Below are 15,785 nucleotides of genomic sequence, written 5' to 3'. Positions count from 1 at the left end.
AGGAGTGACCTGATAGAGGTCTTTAAAATTTAGGAAAAGCTTTGATACAACTGATACAATTAAAATGTTTCCCTTTTGTGAGGACAACTGTAACTAGAGGCCAACATGACAAAGAGACATAGACATCCAATGGGCACAGAGAAGAGAATTCTTTATTCTGAGTGGTAATAATGTGGGAGTGCTTGATAGGTGTGTTCGGGGGGATGCTGGACAAGTGTATGAGAGACGAGGAAACAAAGGGTCAAACTGTTGTAAATAAGCCAAATGGCTGGAAGGTATCACAGTGCTGTGGCCTTGTACCTCCAACAACTTGGGTTCAATCTTGACCTCCAAAGATGTTTGTGTGGAGTTGTAGATTCTCCCTGTGATCCTATGGGCTTTCTCCAGGTTCACTGGTTTCCTTCAACATCCCAAAATACATTCTGGTAGGTTAAATGGCCATGGGTAATTGCCCTAATTGTCTCGGAAAGAAATTGTCTGAAGAAGGGTCTTGACCCAAAACGTCACCCATTCCTTCTCTCCAAAGATGCTGCCTGTCCCCCTGAGTTACTCCAGCATTTTGTGTCTACTTTTGCCCTAATTGTCTGTTGTGAATACGAATGTGTTGGAAGTATGGGGAGAATAGGTTACAGGGAAAATTAAGTGGGGGATGGGATTGCTCTGTGAGCCAGCACAGACTCAATGACCCAAATTTCTCCTTCCTATATCTAAAGGAAATGTGTACGAATAACTTTCATGATACATTTTAAAAACTCCGTATATCACATGTACACTTTCTATTTCACTGCAATCGCAATATAAGGACTTTATATACCACCCAACTGCAACAGTCTGTTAACACCAGGCAAACCACTTCATTAAAAATAAATTACTCTCTACATTCACACTAATTTATATACCTGCAAAGTCAAAGTACTTCTTCCCATCTCCACTATTAGGAGACTAGTCAATTTTGTAATAGTGGCTACTTCAATACAAATAGAGTGAACGTTTGGCGATGTATTTTTTTCATAATATAAATCCTACAATAAATTTGGAAGTGCAATGCCTGCTGAACTATCATATTTGTAACACAGAAGACAGTAAATGGAAGGTCATAAATAACATCAGAAAGAAAAGTTATTTTACAAAGAAAAAATCAGAACAATTATTGTAATAAAACCATTTATTTTCATCGTCTTAGGCTGTTGGAACTCAGTTTGCAAGGGGATATCATCAAGTTACAGAATCTAGCCCAAGTTGTCGTGGCAGTGAGCAGGAACCCACACGGACAACTCCTTGCCTGGAATTTTGTGAAAAAAAATTGGAGCAAATTGATAGAGACGTTAGTATCTTTCAAAATTGTCTTTTTTATTTCTTGCCTTCTCTTTATAGAGCCCTGTGCATTTCATTACTCTGTGAGCCAGCACTGACCACATTCTTATCCAAACTTTTTTTTTTTAAACTTGTTCTGTATTTTTATTAACTTTAGAAATTTTAAAAATGCATTTGTTCTTGAAAACCAGTTCATTTGAAAAGTGTTGAAGAAGGGAAAATCTACAAATAATGCAATGTGGAGAGAAAAACTGACTTAACAATTCATGATCCTCCATCAGAACAGAAATATCATCAAAGTAAAATGTTAACCCTGTTTCTCTCTCCACAACTTGACCTGCTGACTATTTCCAGCATTTTCCATTTTTAAGCTAAAGATAGAATAGTTTTAACAATTCGAGTAATTGGAATACCAAGACATCTAGTCAGTTCTATGCGATTTGACATAGCAAAACTGAATTATCATCTAAGTAGTCCAACAACTATAATCATATTCTTTTAAAGAAAAAAAGGTGCACATTGCTAAGCTTCTTAAAAGTGTGTATTTACAGATTTCAACTTGGTTCATCCACTGTTCGATGGCTTATAATTGGAACATCATCTCAATTTTCATCAAAGGAAGAATTGGAAGAGGTCAGTAAAATTCAATACTACACATCTATACACTAAAACTATCATTTGTTTGTTTGTTCCTGAACTACAACCAAAACGGTACACGATATCGCAACAGATTCAGGCCCACCTTACTCACTGTCTAATGGTGCTAATGGAAATTTCATTGAAATCGGTGTTATATATTTAAAGTTATTCACATTTTAAAGTTTAAATCTATCTCCGGGGGAGGGGGATAGGGAGGGTTGGAGGGGATGGAGTGGGGGGGAGGGAGAGGGGGGGAGGGAGAGGGGGTGGAGCGAGGAGGGGGTGGAGCGAGGAGGGGGAGTAGAGGGTGCTGCACCAATGCAGGAGAGGTTTGGGCCCACCGGGTCCACTTGGTCTAGTACTTTATAAAATTGGGAGGCTGGCTCCTCACTGCCCCTTGATCTATTTGGCATTCTTATAATTTGCAACTCCCTTTCTCTGTATTGAGCATTTCCTACCAACCTCCGAAGAAAACCTCTACTTGTTTGATGTTAACACTGACCAAACTGCACCCGTGTCCTCAAGTTAATTAAGACATTCTTTTTTTCTTCTTTAGAATCCTGTGACTGATGTAGATAGATTTTTGGGGGGGGGGAGAAGGTACTTGGAATGGAATAGAAGTGTAATTCTGATGTGAAATAAATGATAGACAGATTGAACTGGTTGAATAGCCCACTATAATGTCTGTACTAATATCTATTTTTTGTGAGGGAGTTATTGCAGTGGTGTTGCTCTTCTGCCAGGGCTCACTCACTAGAAGTAAGAGAGTAACTAATGGACACCACCCTACATGGACAATGATTTCTTTATTCAGGAACCAAATTGGTGCACAATGGGTGGTATTGCGACTTCCTCCCCTCCTCCCCACAATGGACAGAGTAAAATCCCATCTCTATGAATTAAAAATACCAATGATTCAGAAACCATACACTTTGTCTTCCCTCAGGTTCAGGCCTTGAACCACCTTATGAAAATGCATGTGATCTCCCAGTAACTTCTTGTGATGCCACAATTGACCTAGATAATTGGTATGTGGACAGCCATAAACACCCTCAACGTCCCTATTTACGTGACATTGAGTCTGCAATATGCTGTGCCATCTTCCCAATGCTAGACCAATGCAGGAGAGGTTTGGGGGAGTTTTAAAGGGGGTTGAGGGGGGGTTGAATGCTGGAAGGGGAGGAGGAGGGGGATAAGGGTGGTTGAGGAGGGATGGAGTGGGTGAGGGGGGAGGGGAGGGGGTTGAGGGGGGATGGCATGGGGAGGAGGGAGGATAAAGGGGGTTGAGGGTGGAATGGAGTGAGGGAGTGGGGAAGGAGAGGGTGCCGGACCAATGCAGGAGAGGTTTGGGCCCAACGGGTCCACTTGGTCTAGTTATTCATATAATTTGATTCCATTACATTTTCTGTTCAATAGGTTTTCCTGAGTAGGCACAGGCAATATATCCAAGTATTACAAAAATAAAACATAATACAGTATTATGACTCGATAGCAGTATAGACTTAGTATAGATAGTGTGTGTAGACTTTAGAGATATAGCATGGAAACTGGCCCTTCGGCCCACTGAGTCTGTGCCGACAAGCAATCACCCATACACTACCACTATCCTACATACTAGGGACAATTTTCAATTTTTATAAGCCAATTAACCTACAAACCTCTACGTCTTTGGAGTGTGGGAGGAAACCAGAGCACCCAGGAGAAAACCCACGTGGTCACAGGAAAAACTCCAATCTCCGTACAGACAGCATCCATAGACAGGATCAAACCGGGGTCTCTGGCGCTGTAAGGCAGCAAATCTACTGCTGAAAAACTACAGATAAAGATCTCTCTTTCTTTAGAAAGATGTGTACTTAAGAGTAGTGTACTTAATTCAAAAAACAATCTGGTGGTACATAGTATGACCTTAACCACAACCCTAATTCAGCACCAAATGACTGTAGACTTTGTAAATGATTGCACTATGTATTTCAGCCTCCACTATTATGGTCTGGTTAAGTTTGTACAACTGATAATTTATTGTATTATCGTTTCTTGCATATTCATTTGTTGTGTTTATAGACAATAGACAATAGGTGCAGGAGTAGGCCATTCGGCTCTTCGAGCCAGCACCGCCATTCAATGTGATCATGGCTGATCATTATGTGCCTGTAAAGCTGTAGCACGTGAGAATTTCATTATTTCGGTCCTGGTACATATGATAAATAAACACTCTTGACTCTCTTGATATGTTTTAGGTGGAGATGTTTTTTGATTCTATCAAGGAGCAGAGTTCCCAGCTGAGATGCACCCAGATTGCACTTGAAAATATTCAGAAGAACATAAGGTGGCTGGAGAGGAATCTGGATTTCCTCAGGAGCTGGTTACAGAAAATAATTATAGAACATGGAACATCGAATAGTGCAGCAGAGTAACGGGCCTTTGGGCCCACAGTGTCTGTGCTGAACATGAGGTCAGGTTCAACTAATCTTCTCTGCCCTGTACGTGATCCAGGTACTTTCCTCTGCATCCGCAGGAGATGCAACAGCTGTCCTTTTACCTACCCCCTCAACTCTATCTAAGGACCCCAACAGTCTTTCCAGGGGAGGCAGAGGTTCACTTGCACCTCCTCCAACCTCATCTACTGCATCCGCTGTTCCAGGTGTCCACTCCTCTACATCGGTGAGGCCAAGAGCAGGCTTGGCGATCGTTTCACTGAACACCTCCGCTCAGACTGCCTTAACTTACCTGATCTCCGGTGGCTCAGCACTTTAACTCCCCCTCCTAATCACAATCTGACCTTTATGTCCTGGGTCTCCACCATTGTCAGAGTGAGACCCAACGCAAATTGGAGGAACAGCATCTCATATTTCGCTGACAACCCAGCGGTATGAACATTGACTTCGCTAACTTCAAATATTCTTTGGTTTCCCTCTCTCTCCATCCCCTCCCCCTTCCCAGTTCTCCCACGAGTCTTACTGCCTCTGACTACATCCTATCTGTGTCCCACCCACTCTCCTGACATCAGTTTGAAGAAGGGTCTTGATCCGAAATGTCACCCATTCCTTCTCTCCAGAGATGCTGCCTGTCCCGTTGAGCTACTTCAGCATTTTGTATCAACCCAGCTACATTTACGTCCAATTGATTAACAGATATCACAAACAGCAGAGGTCCTAGCACAGAACACCACTGGTCCCAGTCCTCCAGGCAGAATACCATTCTCCCACCACAACCCTCTGTCTTCTATGAGTAAACCAGTTCTGAATCCAAACAATCAAGTCACTATGGATCCCATGCATCTTAATCTTCTGCATCCATATAAATCCATGGATATTAGGGAATTTGACAGATAAACATCCAGTATCTACCTTCCACTTTGCGCCAGTGGTTTCAGAACATGGACTATAACATTTGTTGTATGATTATAACCATTGTTAAAGAAGTCATAAATCCACAGAATTCTATTACAATGTAAAACAAATATTTGCAGAATGTGAAAACTGTGCACTATAAATAGTAAAAAAAAGTTACTCAATAACCACAGGATAAGATTGCAACCTATTTATCACATCTGCTTCCTTCTTTAACACACATAGAAACTCGCAGACAGATATACCTTGTATATAGGTTGGTTTGTAATTTTAAAGAAAGCATCTGAAGAAAACTTCTAAAAACATCCATTAAGATCTATCGTTTGCCCATTGGAATAAAATATTGACCGACTTATTCTGTTAGGCCATTTGCCTGAATATTCTGCACTGCTAAAGTTCTGAATATGTTTGTGTATACAGATAATGATTAAAATAGATGAATGTTTGAACAATTTCCAAAAAATATGTTCTGCTCCCAGACCATGAACCAGACAGTATGATTTTAGTTTGGATTACCGAGGAGAAAGAATTGGCATGTATTCTATATTATTTTATTAATTAAATTTCCAGCCAGTTTCCTTTTGCAAATGTTCATGTAATCCTGTTCTATTTTCTTCCAATTCTGTATTCCACAAACACACAATCCCTGTTACAGTTGTTCTCGCACCCAGCTGCTACCACTAACTGATATGGAGGGGGGGGGGGGGGGGGGGGAAGGGGAGTGAAGAAAGCGTATTTGCAATTGCAAATGTTGCTCAAGTGAATCTAGTCAAATACTTTCCAGGTCATTTTGGAAAGCACTAGGCATGTAGGACAGTGCATCATTCAGAAACACTGCATCAACCAGTAAACAAATGCTTTGGATATTGTTTCTTCATTGACAGAATGAACAATATTTGATTGTCAGAGTTATGATTACATTGCAGAATAAATTTTGTTTTTAAAGCAAATAACAATCATATTTAAACCATTGGTAATTGTTAAACTCTATTGCAAATAATCTTTTTTTCATACTCCACTGAAATAAGATGGTTCCCTTTGTATTAGTCACAATGCTATTTTGTACTCAAGATTACACAACTTTTTAAGCTGAGATGCATTTTTATAAAAATTTAATTGGGAAATTCAATGCATACTTACTTTCAGTTGCCCCTCTCTCTATACCTGTACTCGGAACTGAAAATTCTCTCATTTGATGAGAGAATAATTTGTAATCTTTAATTGTCTGGAATAAACAAAATCCGGTACTAAATCTATTGCCACTAAAACCAATGAATCAATAAATGTGCTCACTAAGTGAGCAGAAATGTTGAAAAAAATGAGGTCTTCTGTATACTGGTGATTGACTTCAACAATGGTGCACAGTCATGATGAGTGATATGCTGTGGCATATCTCATTGTGAAGAATTGTACAGGTATGGAGGTCACTTATATAATGGTATTTTTCATTAAATATCCTTACATTATAAAATGTATTGTAAAACAGCAAGATTCAAATATTTGCATATTTGCATATCAATATAAGACTTTGATATTTGCTGTAAATTTCATTTAAGGATTATTGGATAAATATTGGATGTTTAGTATGATCTAATAAAGCCGTCTTCACACCTCAGGCTCCATATGCACAAACTGCTTTCCTGTGCATATTCTAAGATATAACAGAATCTGTGTTGGATTATAGAAAAAAATTGTTGCGATCAGAAGTAAGAGAATATTAAAAGTGATTAGTTTGAGGGGGAAAGCATTTTCAACTAAGGCTCAGGGTGCACCTTTAGCTTAATTAAATTGTAGCTTTTGGATATGCATAGCATGATGTTTCAGTTGTTACTCTGAAGCTAAAGTGAAAGTAACATTGTATCTCTTTGTATGCAGTGCAGTACATATTAAAGTAGAGATCATTGGTTCACTCAGTTCAATGCTTTCAAATCTTCCATCAATTTCTCTAACTGATTATATAACCTTTTATTATGTGTTATTCCTTTTTCCCCAAAAGGGATTATTTTATTTGTCCCTATCTTCTCTTGAAACCTTTGCTTCACATTAGACTATGATTTTATAGATAGGACAGCATACATTCAATGGGTGAACCCATTGTAAATTATATGGTGTTTTCAATATTAAAAGCCATTCATCCTAGCTGATCCCTTTCTCATTTAATATCCATAGAAGTGTATATTCGTATGTGGATTGGTAGATTGTAATTAGTCAGAAATTCCCGATTAATGATTTCTATCTATCCTGACAGTGCCTTGTCCAACTGAACTACAATAACTGTATCGTCACTTGAAATGATTAATTTCTGCAAAACAGCTTTGAACATGGGACTTTGATTTTGGATTACATTTTTCAAATCTCAAACTGCAACCACGGTTTAGCTTCCATCAAAGCAAGACACTCCAACAAAAAATAAAAATGCCTCTTTGAAAGCAAGAGAGGCCAAGAAATTCCACTCTTGCTGTTGGGCTAAATCTGTTGTGTTAGAGTTAGGATAGAAAGAGAGGAAGTTGGTAAGTTTGTCATCAGAATGAAAGTATTGCCAAATGGGTTTTTTTTGTGTTTGACTTTAAAGTTTGGTTTTACTAGCTTTTAATACAATGTTATTGAAAGCTTAGTGTTGATCTCTTTTGGGAAATAATGTTTTGAAATCTTGTAAAGATGGTTTGTAACACCATAATAAAGTATTGAAATAAAAGGGTGTATTTTGTTCCTGCTTGTGAATTGATGCCTTTGTGCTCTTATTTGGAAAATACTGGCAGAATTGCCTATGTCTTAAGGTACTTTAGGTTTCAGGGGATTTGATTTTTTTTAAATCTCAAAACTATTGATGGTTTACAAATTCATAGGCACTCCTAAAAGAGAGTTAACAAGCCGTGGTAATTTCTGATTACCTGGTACACCATTACCTTTGTGTATTACAGAAAGGAAAATAACAGTGAATCCAGGGCAGAGGCTGGGGGATGGGGAGAGAGTTGTTGCCGGAAAGCCTTTGGGAGCATGAACTTCAGTAAAACATTTGACAATGTCCCTCATGGTAGACTGGCTTAGAATATCACGTCATATGGGATCCACGGTGAATTTGTATGTTGGATACAAAATTGACACATTGAAATATGTATTCATCCTGCATGATAAGTTTGCAGAAAAACACAAAAACAAATAGAATTGTGGATATGAGGAAGCTTGTCAAAGAATAAAGCAGGATATAGATAATTTGGACATTTGAGGGGGAAATGGCAGATAGAATTAATCTGGATAAGTGGGCAGTGTTGCATTTTAGGAGATCAAATTCCAGAGGAAAGAATACAACAAATGAGAGGACCCTTGGGAGCATCATGTATAGTGGGGTGCAAGTCCATAGCTACCTGAAAGTGGCAATGCAAATGGAAAGGATGGTAAAGGTGGTTTACAACACATCTTCATCGGGCCAATTGGGAAGTCTTGTTAAAACTTTAGTTAGGTCATGTTTTGTTTACATTACAGAGGAAGGGTCAAAATATTGACTATCTAATTCCCTCCACAGCAGCTGCCTGATCTGCTGAGTTCAACCTGCAGATTGATATTTGCTCACAATCTGACCATGCAAGTGTCTGTGACTACTTTGCTTTACATATAATGGCAGCATTATCAACAGGCTCCTTACAATCATCATCTAAGTGTCCATTATTGGCCACAAATTAAACTGGACCACGCACATATATTTAGTTTACTGATACAACATAGAAACAGGCCCTTTGGCTTGGCAAGTCCACGCTGACCTGTTCACACAAATTCTATGTTATCCCACTTTCTCATCCACTCCCAATTTAGGAGGAAACTGGAGGAAACCCACGTCGTCATTGGTAGAGCATGCAAACTCCACACAAACAGCACCCGAGGTCAGGATCATACCTGGGTGTCTGGTGCTGTGAGGCAGTGGTTCTACCAGCTGCGCCATTGTGCTGCCCCTGTATTCTGTGACTACAAGAGGATGAGTATTTTTGTAGTGAGTAACTTGTCTCCAGACCATTATGCTTTTATTCTACCACAGTCTGGCTTGAAACTAAATAGTTTACTCTTAGTTTAGTGTGGCCAATTCTAGTTACATTCAATATGTTCAACATCAAGTGGAGTAAAGCAACTCGACTGGCACTCTATAACAAGCAGAACATTCAATTCCTACAATTACTAATTGACAAGACATTGCAGTAACCCACTAGAGTATTTCTCACAACATCTCTCAAAATGTATTGTTTTGTTAAACCAGGGCAGTATGCACACGGAAGCACCGGCTGTAGCAATTTCCCCTCAAAGTCTCATTCCATCGTGACTCCGAAATATAACAATAATCCCCAATTCTGTTGGTTCACAATTCTATAAATAGCTACTAAATTGCACTGTAGAGTACATTAGGTCATGGATTGCCGTGGTTTAAAAGATTACTTGCTCACTCTTTCTCAAGAATAACATGCTATTGGGATTCAATGCTTGCCTCTTTGGTAACACCCACATCCCATGGAAAATCCACGAGTAGAACAGTTTTAGTTTAACGGAGAAATACACGAGTGGTCAACATACAGAACAAGGAAGGCCTCTGGGTTCTTCAGGTTAGAATTAGCTGCTGAGTCTTGTACGACGGGCCTTTCCTGTTGCTGAGTCATTTGTGGATGGGGTCAAACAAGCATATGCTCTTCCTATTAAGTGGTCAAGTGAAAGCAGGGTCAAGTGAGTTGAGCGTTGTTTGGCAAATTTACAGCTAACTGTACTATAAGATAACATCTCTATGAATATATTGGTGCAGCCTCGACTCCCCTTAAATCTCTATCTTAACCCATCACATTTAGTCTTGTCTCCAATTAAAACCCAGGTTGGGGAGGACTAGACAACTCTGCTGATATTAACTGTCAACTGGGAATAAATGCTCTAATGTTGTTTTTCATTAGCGGCAGAGATGCACAGAATAAATGAAATTACTCACTCACTAGCCTACCGGACTCTTGCTTTGACAGAACATTTTTTTAGAAGGCAGAAATGATCTTAAAGTTGGTAGCCGACTGAGTGACGAGTAGGAGGAGGCTCTGCAACACTAGGCAGCTCGTCAATCGACCCATAGAGTCTTCACGGCACAGCTTCCGAGCACAAAGGAGTCAAGAAAAACAGATAAAGTGAAGATGGATGACGGGTTTTCGTGAGGAGGTGCAATTTGGAATGAAATGTCCGTGTAAATAGGAAGGGTTTTATTTTGGGGGGAAAAAAAGGTTTGCTCCTCTTCCCCAAAGAGAATGCGTGACAGAGTGTAACGCTCGGTTCGCGGTCGTCCTTCAGTCGGTGCGCTCACCCCGAGGCGCTCGGCGAGGAGCCCGGAGCATTGAGCAGAGCAGAGCAGAACAGGAGCGAAGGCCACGGCAAGGCTGATGGAGTCGCACTCGCAGAGCGGTGAGTGCAAGGGGGGCAATGTCGGCTGTGCTGAAAATGTTGCAAAGTTGGTAACAACTGTTGTGTCAGGGACATTGTCGAAGTGATGGAGGAGCAGGAGCAGGGTAGGGTAGAGAGCTGGACGGGAGGCAGCGAGGCAGTCCTCCAACGCCGGCTGCCTTCAGATGCAAACCTCGCTCTGCGGCTGGGCGGTGCTTTCAGTGGCGAAGTCTGTCTGTTTGAGCCTCTGTTGGGATACGCAGAGGCAATGTGTTCTGATTCTTACTTAATTCGGTCTAATCCTCCAGTTCCAACAATATGAGTGTATATATAACACCGTCCTTTCCAGGTCCGGGGTGAGAGTCGTTACTCTCACTTTCCGTGCGGTCCAGAACATCAGTAACCAACACTGCGTGGTGTTTATTCTCAGAAACCTGTCTCCTAAAACCCCACTGATTTCACCGTGATCTGGAAAGTGTGGCCATGCGGGATAAACCAGACGAAATTACAAATAAATGGTAGTCTGTTGAAAAGACCTCTAAATCCCCGTTAATGGGTGTGTTTCTTAACCAAAGTTTCGGTACTGTACGTCACAGGATTAAGGACGCATATTGTAATTCGATATCATTCACCATTTTGCTAATCTCAAGTCTTGTGTTCTTATTGCGGAGGTAGTTCCTTAAATTGGAACAACGGATGGTTTACATGCTGATGTTCAAATGGGGACCTCAGAGAGTACCTAATAGGAACATGTTTTTAAATTCGCTAATATACGTTCTTGTTGCCAGCTGAGCCCATTTGTAACCTCGACTGAGCATTGTGTTGCAAAACATTCTCCATTTCCTTGTTGTACAATTCATAACTTAGCTTGTCGGGTGGGCAGGGAAGGTTGAGTGCGACAACAAAAACAGATAGAATCTAATGGAGAAATGTAACAATTAAAACATATAAATACGGGTTGGCAAGTGTAGTTAAAGTTGAGAACGATATTGGGTATCTGAGCTAATTTATTGCCTACTGGCTGAAAAGATTGTGCGTTTTATGATCTAAATAAACAAAGGAATCAAACAGCAGTACGATTTATATTAACTTCTTGATTAACGCATTGGCTAAAACGAAGAATTTAGGCAATCATTCAAAACAATGATATTAAACTTGGAATGCTGTCCATTTTAAAACATTATTTAGGATTGAAAAGTGTTTTTGTTGGTTAACGACACCTGCTGTAGCTTAATTTGTTTTTCCTTGCTCAGGGAAAGATTACAAGCGCAGATGAACAATGTCTTGCAAGTTACTTTTGTCTTGTTTGCGACTGTATGTGTTGGAAGGTGCTCTAGCTATCTTGTTTGAGAGTTTTTACTTTAAGGGACACGCTCTTGTTCCACAAATAGCTGATGTATGGTAGTGTTAGTTTAGATATCTTAGTCTACTATAATTATAAATTGGCTTCATAAATTAATCTTTAATAAAAAATCGATTTTAGAAGAATTTACTGAACATTTTAAATGTTAGTTGCCACTTGGTAGAATCCACTAATGCATCTTGGGTAATCGCAGATCTGTGGACCTTGATACAACATGCAGCCTCAGCAAAGGACCAGAGGCAAATTAATAGCAATATTTGTGTCTCCTTTCCACTTTCCCTGCTGCCTTCATGAATCATGCAATCCAATATGTGTACTCAAATTTTGTCAGGTCTCTTTTATTATTGTTTTTAAATGAAAATCGGAAAATGAAGTACCTCCCCGTGTGAGGGTTATTTGGAAAAAATGCTCGTTTTTGTTTTCCACTCCACCTATAAAGTTCATTGGGATGTTTCCCTACATTCTTTCACAGTGAAAATTGGCATTCTGTTAATTAGGTCAGTGTTGTTACACATGTTTAAACAACTGTAAATTCAGAAGTCAAGTCAAGTCAAGTTTATTTGTCACATACACATAAATGTGCAGTGAAATGAAAGATTACCCACAGTCAAACAATAAGAGCAATAAAAATAAGCAATAACACACACACAATCAAACAAAAAGAAACATCCATCACAGTGAGTCTCCTCCAGTCACCTCCTCACTGTGATGGAAGGCCAGAATGTCTGTGATGGAAGGCCAGAAAGATAGTTAATATAGTTGTCCAACTATCCTCAAACTATTTGTCTTTCAGAATTAAATGTCAATTTCTGTCCTTGTCTTAATCCATCTGCTCCTCATAATCTTTGGAGTTTATGTTGAGGATGGAAGCATGTTAATGGCTTCAAAAATGCTAAAGCTTGATTCATCAATACTGTAAAATTCATATTTCTAATATGAGAAAATAATTTATTCTCAGAAAATTGGTATATAGTATTACTTTGAAATAAACATTTCTTTATGTTAAGTCTCAAAGTACCTTGTCTGTATGACTTTAAAAGTATTTGTGAAACTCTTCACCCTATTGATAAAGCAAGTAAACTTGACATTTCTTTCTTTAATACAGAACATTGTAAGAGTCTTTGTATATACCAAGTGGAAATATACTCTGCATGTTTTGTAGTAATCTAGAGTTCATATACCTATGGTACACAATGTATTACATTTATTGTTAGCGCTTATGTGCTCATTTTAGGATTGAATTTCAACTAATTGTTAATTGAACTTTTGGAAAAATAGCATTGGGGCCAGAATTAAGTGTATATAGGACATATCAATTTTTAACAGGGATTAGGCTCTGTGCAAATGGAGCACTGTTATTGTTTTTTATAAGAGCAATAAGGTCATTGCAATCACTGGCAATTAGGATAAGTACGGGTAATAAGCTTTTTAGAAATGAGGATGCCTCAGCCTGTTAAAGTATTAATGAATCGTGTGATGCAGATTTATTTAGTATTTAATAGACTCCAAACAGATGAAACAATTGGAAACTTGGCAACCCTCTGGTTCTCCGGGCCATGGGTGGCAGAATTGTACTCCATTGCATTCTGTCACTTTGTGACTTAGCATTGACACTCTACTACTGCAACTATTAACCAGGAGATTATCTCTAGTTAGATGAAAAATGTAGAAGAGTATACAATAGCAGATATGCCTAATGAACTGGGATATCAATTTAGAGAAGCCACAACACAGGCTACGAAATAGTGAAAACAGCATACTGCCAACAATACTTTTGAGTCTTGTGACTAATGGATTAGATCAAAGCTGTACATTTCTGTCAAAACCAAGTGAAAATCTAAGAACCAACTGAAATGCTCAAGACATTAGATCCAAATGGGCCAAATCTCTAGCCATCTTTTCCAGCGCAGTCAGAAAGTTGGCATCCACTGGAGACAAAATAGAGAATTGCCTTGGTTGTGACATCTCTTGCTTTCACATCTTATTAAAGTCTTGGTTCAAATGTGGACAAAACAATATTTCCCGAGGTGAAGCATTGGTACTGACTTGGCACCTATGAAGGTAAAATTGAAGTTGATAGTAATCAAGGGGAACTCTTCTCAGATTGGAGTCACAGCTATCTTCAGGATCATGGTTGTGAGATGGTTGTACTCAGATGTAAGGAATTACAGTATTGGCATTCTAAGCTTGTGTCCCGAGCCATCATCTTATTCCAAATAGCTCCATCCTGTGAATAATTGTTCAGTAGTACATATTTGGTTGTCTGCAATAATACAATTTAAACTCTCATCCATAAATGTATATTTCCTGTCCCTTATCAAAATGACTTAAATGGTCAAATGATAGCTGGTCTTCATATGTTGAAAAATACGGAAATGACGACAGAGGCCTGGTTTACTGAGTGGATTTTCCAGATTTTGAATGTGATTTACAGCATTCGAGCTGAAGTATTTGTTCCATGTTCTATGTTTTGAGGAGATTAAATATCTACCGGACTGGTTGAGATGGTAGTAGATTTAGGTTTGGCAGTTGTTGTGCAAATTGAATTGGATAAACATTTGAAAGAGAAAAAGATTGTAGGATTGAGGTAAAATAAACTCTGCGTCTTATTTTCTCTTAGCAGTCATTTTAATGTGAAGCACCACAGTTTTTTTAAAGAAAAGGAAAAGAATAAAACTGTAAAGAATAAGACAGACAGGTGGGCAGAGGGGGTGGGGTTGCTCTGCTGGTAAGGAATGATATTCATTCCCTTGCAAGGGGTGACATAGAATCAGGAGATGTTGAATCAGTATGGATAGAAATGAGGAATTGTAAGGGTAAAAAGACCCTAATGGGAGTTATCTATAGGCCCCCAAACAGTAGCCTCGACATAGGGTGCAAGTTGAATCAGGAGATAAAATTGGCGTGTCACAAATGTAATACTACGGTGGTTATGGGAGATTTCAACATGCAGGTAGACTGGGAAAATCAGGTTGGAAATGGACCCCAGGAAAGAGAGTTTGTAGAGTGCCTTCGAGATGGATTCTTAGAACAGCTTGTACTGGAGCCTACTAGGGAGAAGGCAATTCTGGATTTAGTGTTGTGTAATGATCCTGATCTGATAAGGGGACTAGAGGTAAAAGAGCCATTAGGAGGCAGTGATCACAACATGATAAGTTTTACTCTGCAAATGGAAAGGCAGAAGGGAAAATCGGAAGTGTCGGTATTACAGTATAGCAAAGGGGATTACAGAGGCATGAGGCAGGAGCTGGCCAAAATTGACTGGAAGGAGGCCCTAGCAGGGAAGATGGTAGAACAGCAATGGCAGGTATTCCTGGGAATAATGCAGAGGTTGCAGGATCAATTTATCCCAAAGAGGCGGAAAGACTCTAAGGGGAGTAAGAGACACCTGTGGCTGACAAGGGAAGTCAAGGACAGCATAAAAATTAAGGAGAGGAAGTATAACATAGCAAAGAAGAGTGGGAAGACAGAGGATTGGGACTCTTTTAAAGAGCAACAAAAGTTAACTAAAAAGGCAATACGGGGAGAAAAGATGAGGTACGAGGGTAAACTAGCCAATAACATAAAGGAGGATAGCAAAAGTTTTTTTAGGTACGTGAAGAGGAAAAAAATAGTCAAGGCAAATGTGGGTCCCTTGAAGACAGAAGCAGGGGAATTTATTATGGGGAACAAAGAAATGGCAGACGAGTTAAACCGTTACTTTGGATCTGTCTTCACTGAGAAAG

The 15,785-nt window shown here is 39.4% G+C and overlaps 2 protein-coding genes across 4 annotated transcripts in view; both read left to right on the top strand.

Moving 5' to 3' along the window:
* erap2 (endoplasmic reticulum aminopeptidase 2) overlaps nucleotides 1-5,981 on the top strand; it is a 35,374-nt gene extending 29,393 nt beyond the window's left edge. For all 3 annotated transcript variants that reach the window (XM_078396463.1, XM_078396462.1, XM_078396461.1), the window contains exons 17-19: nucleotides 1,184-1,324; nucleotides 1,866-1,947; nucleotides 4,191-5,981. In XM_078396463.1, coding sequence (XP_078252589.1) covers nucleotides 1,184-1,324; nucleotides 1,866-1,947; nucleotides 4,191-4,367 — 400 coding nt within the window. In that variant the 3' untranslated portion in view covers nucleotides 4,368-5,981. The remainder of the gene's footprint in view (nucleotides 1-1,183; nucleotides 1,325-1,865; nucleotides 1,948-4,190) is intronic.
* A 4,360-nt stretch (nucleotides 5,982-10,341) lies between these two features.
* The window catches only part of lnpep (leucyl/cystinyl aminopeptidase), a 77,045-nt gene continuing 71,601 nt past the window's right edge, over nucleotides 10,342-15,785 (top strand). Inside the window, exon 1 of the mRNA XM_078396455.1 lies at nucleotides 10,342-10,718. Coding sequence (XP_078252581.1) covers nucleotides 10,697-10,718 — 22 coding nt within the window. The 5' untranslated portion in view covers nucleotides 10,342-10,696. The remainder of the gene's footprint in view (nucleotides 10,719-15,785) is intronic.

Source organism: Rhinoraja longicauda, chromosome 3 (genome assembly GCF_053455715.1).
Source record: "Rhinoraja longicauda isolate Sanriku21f chromosome 3, sRhiLon1.1, whole genome shotgun sequence".
NCBI lineage: Eukaryota > Metazoa > Chordata > Chondrichthyes > Rajiformes > Arhynchobatidae > Rhinoraja > Rhinoraja longicauda.
This window is presented reverse-complemented; position numbering and strand designations above follow the sequence as displayed.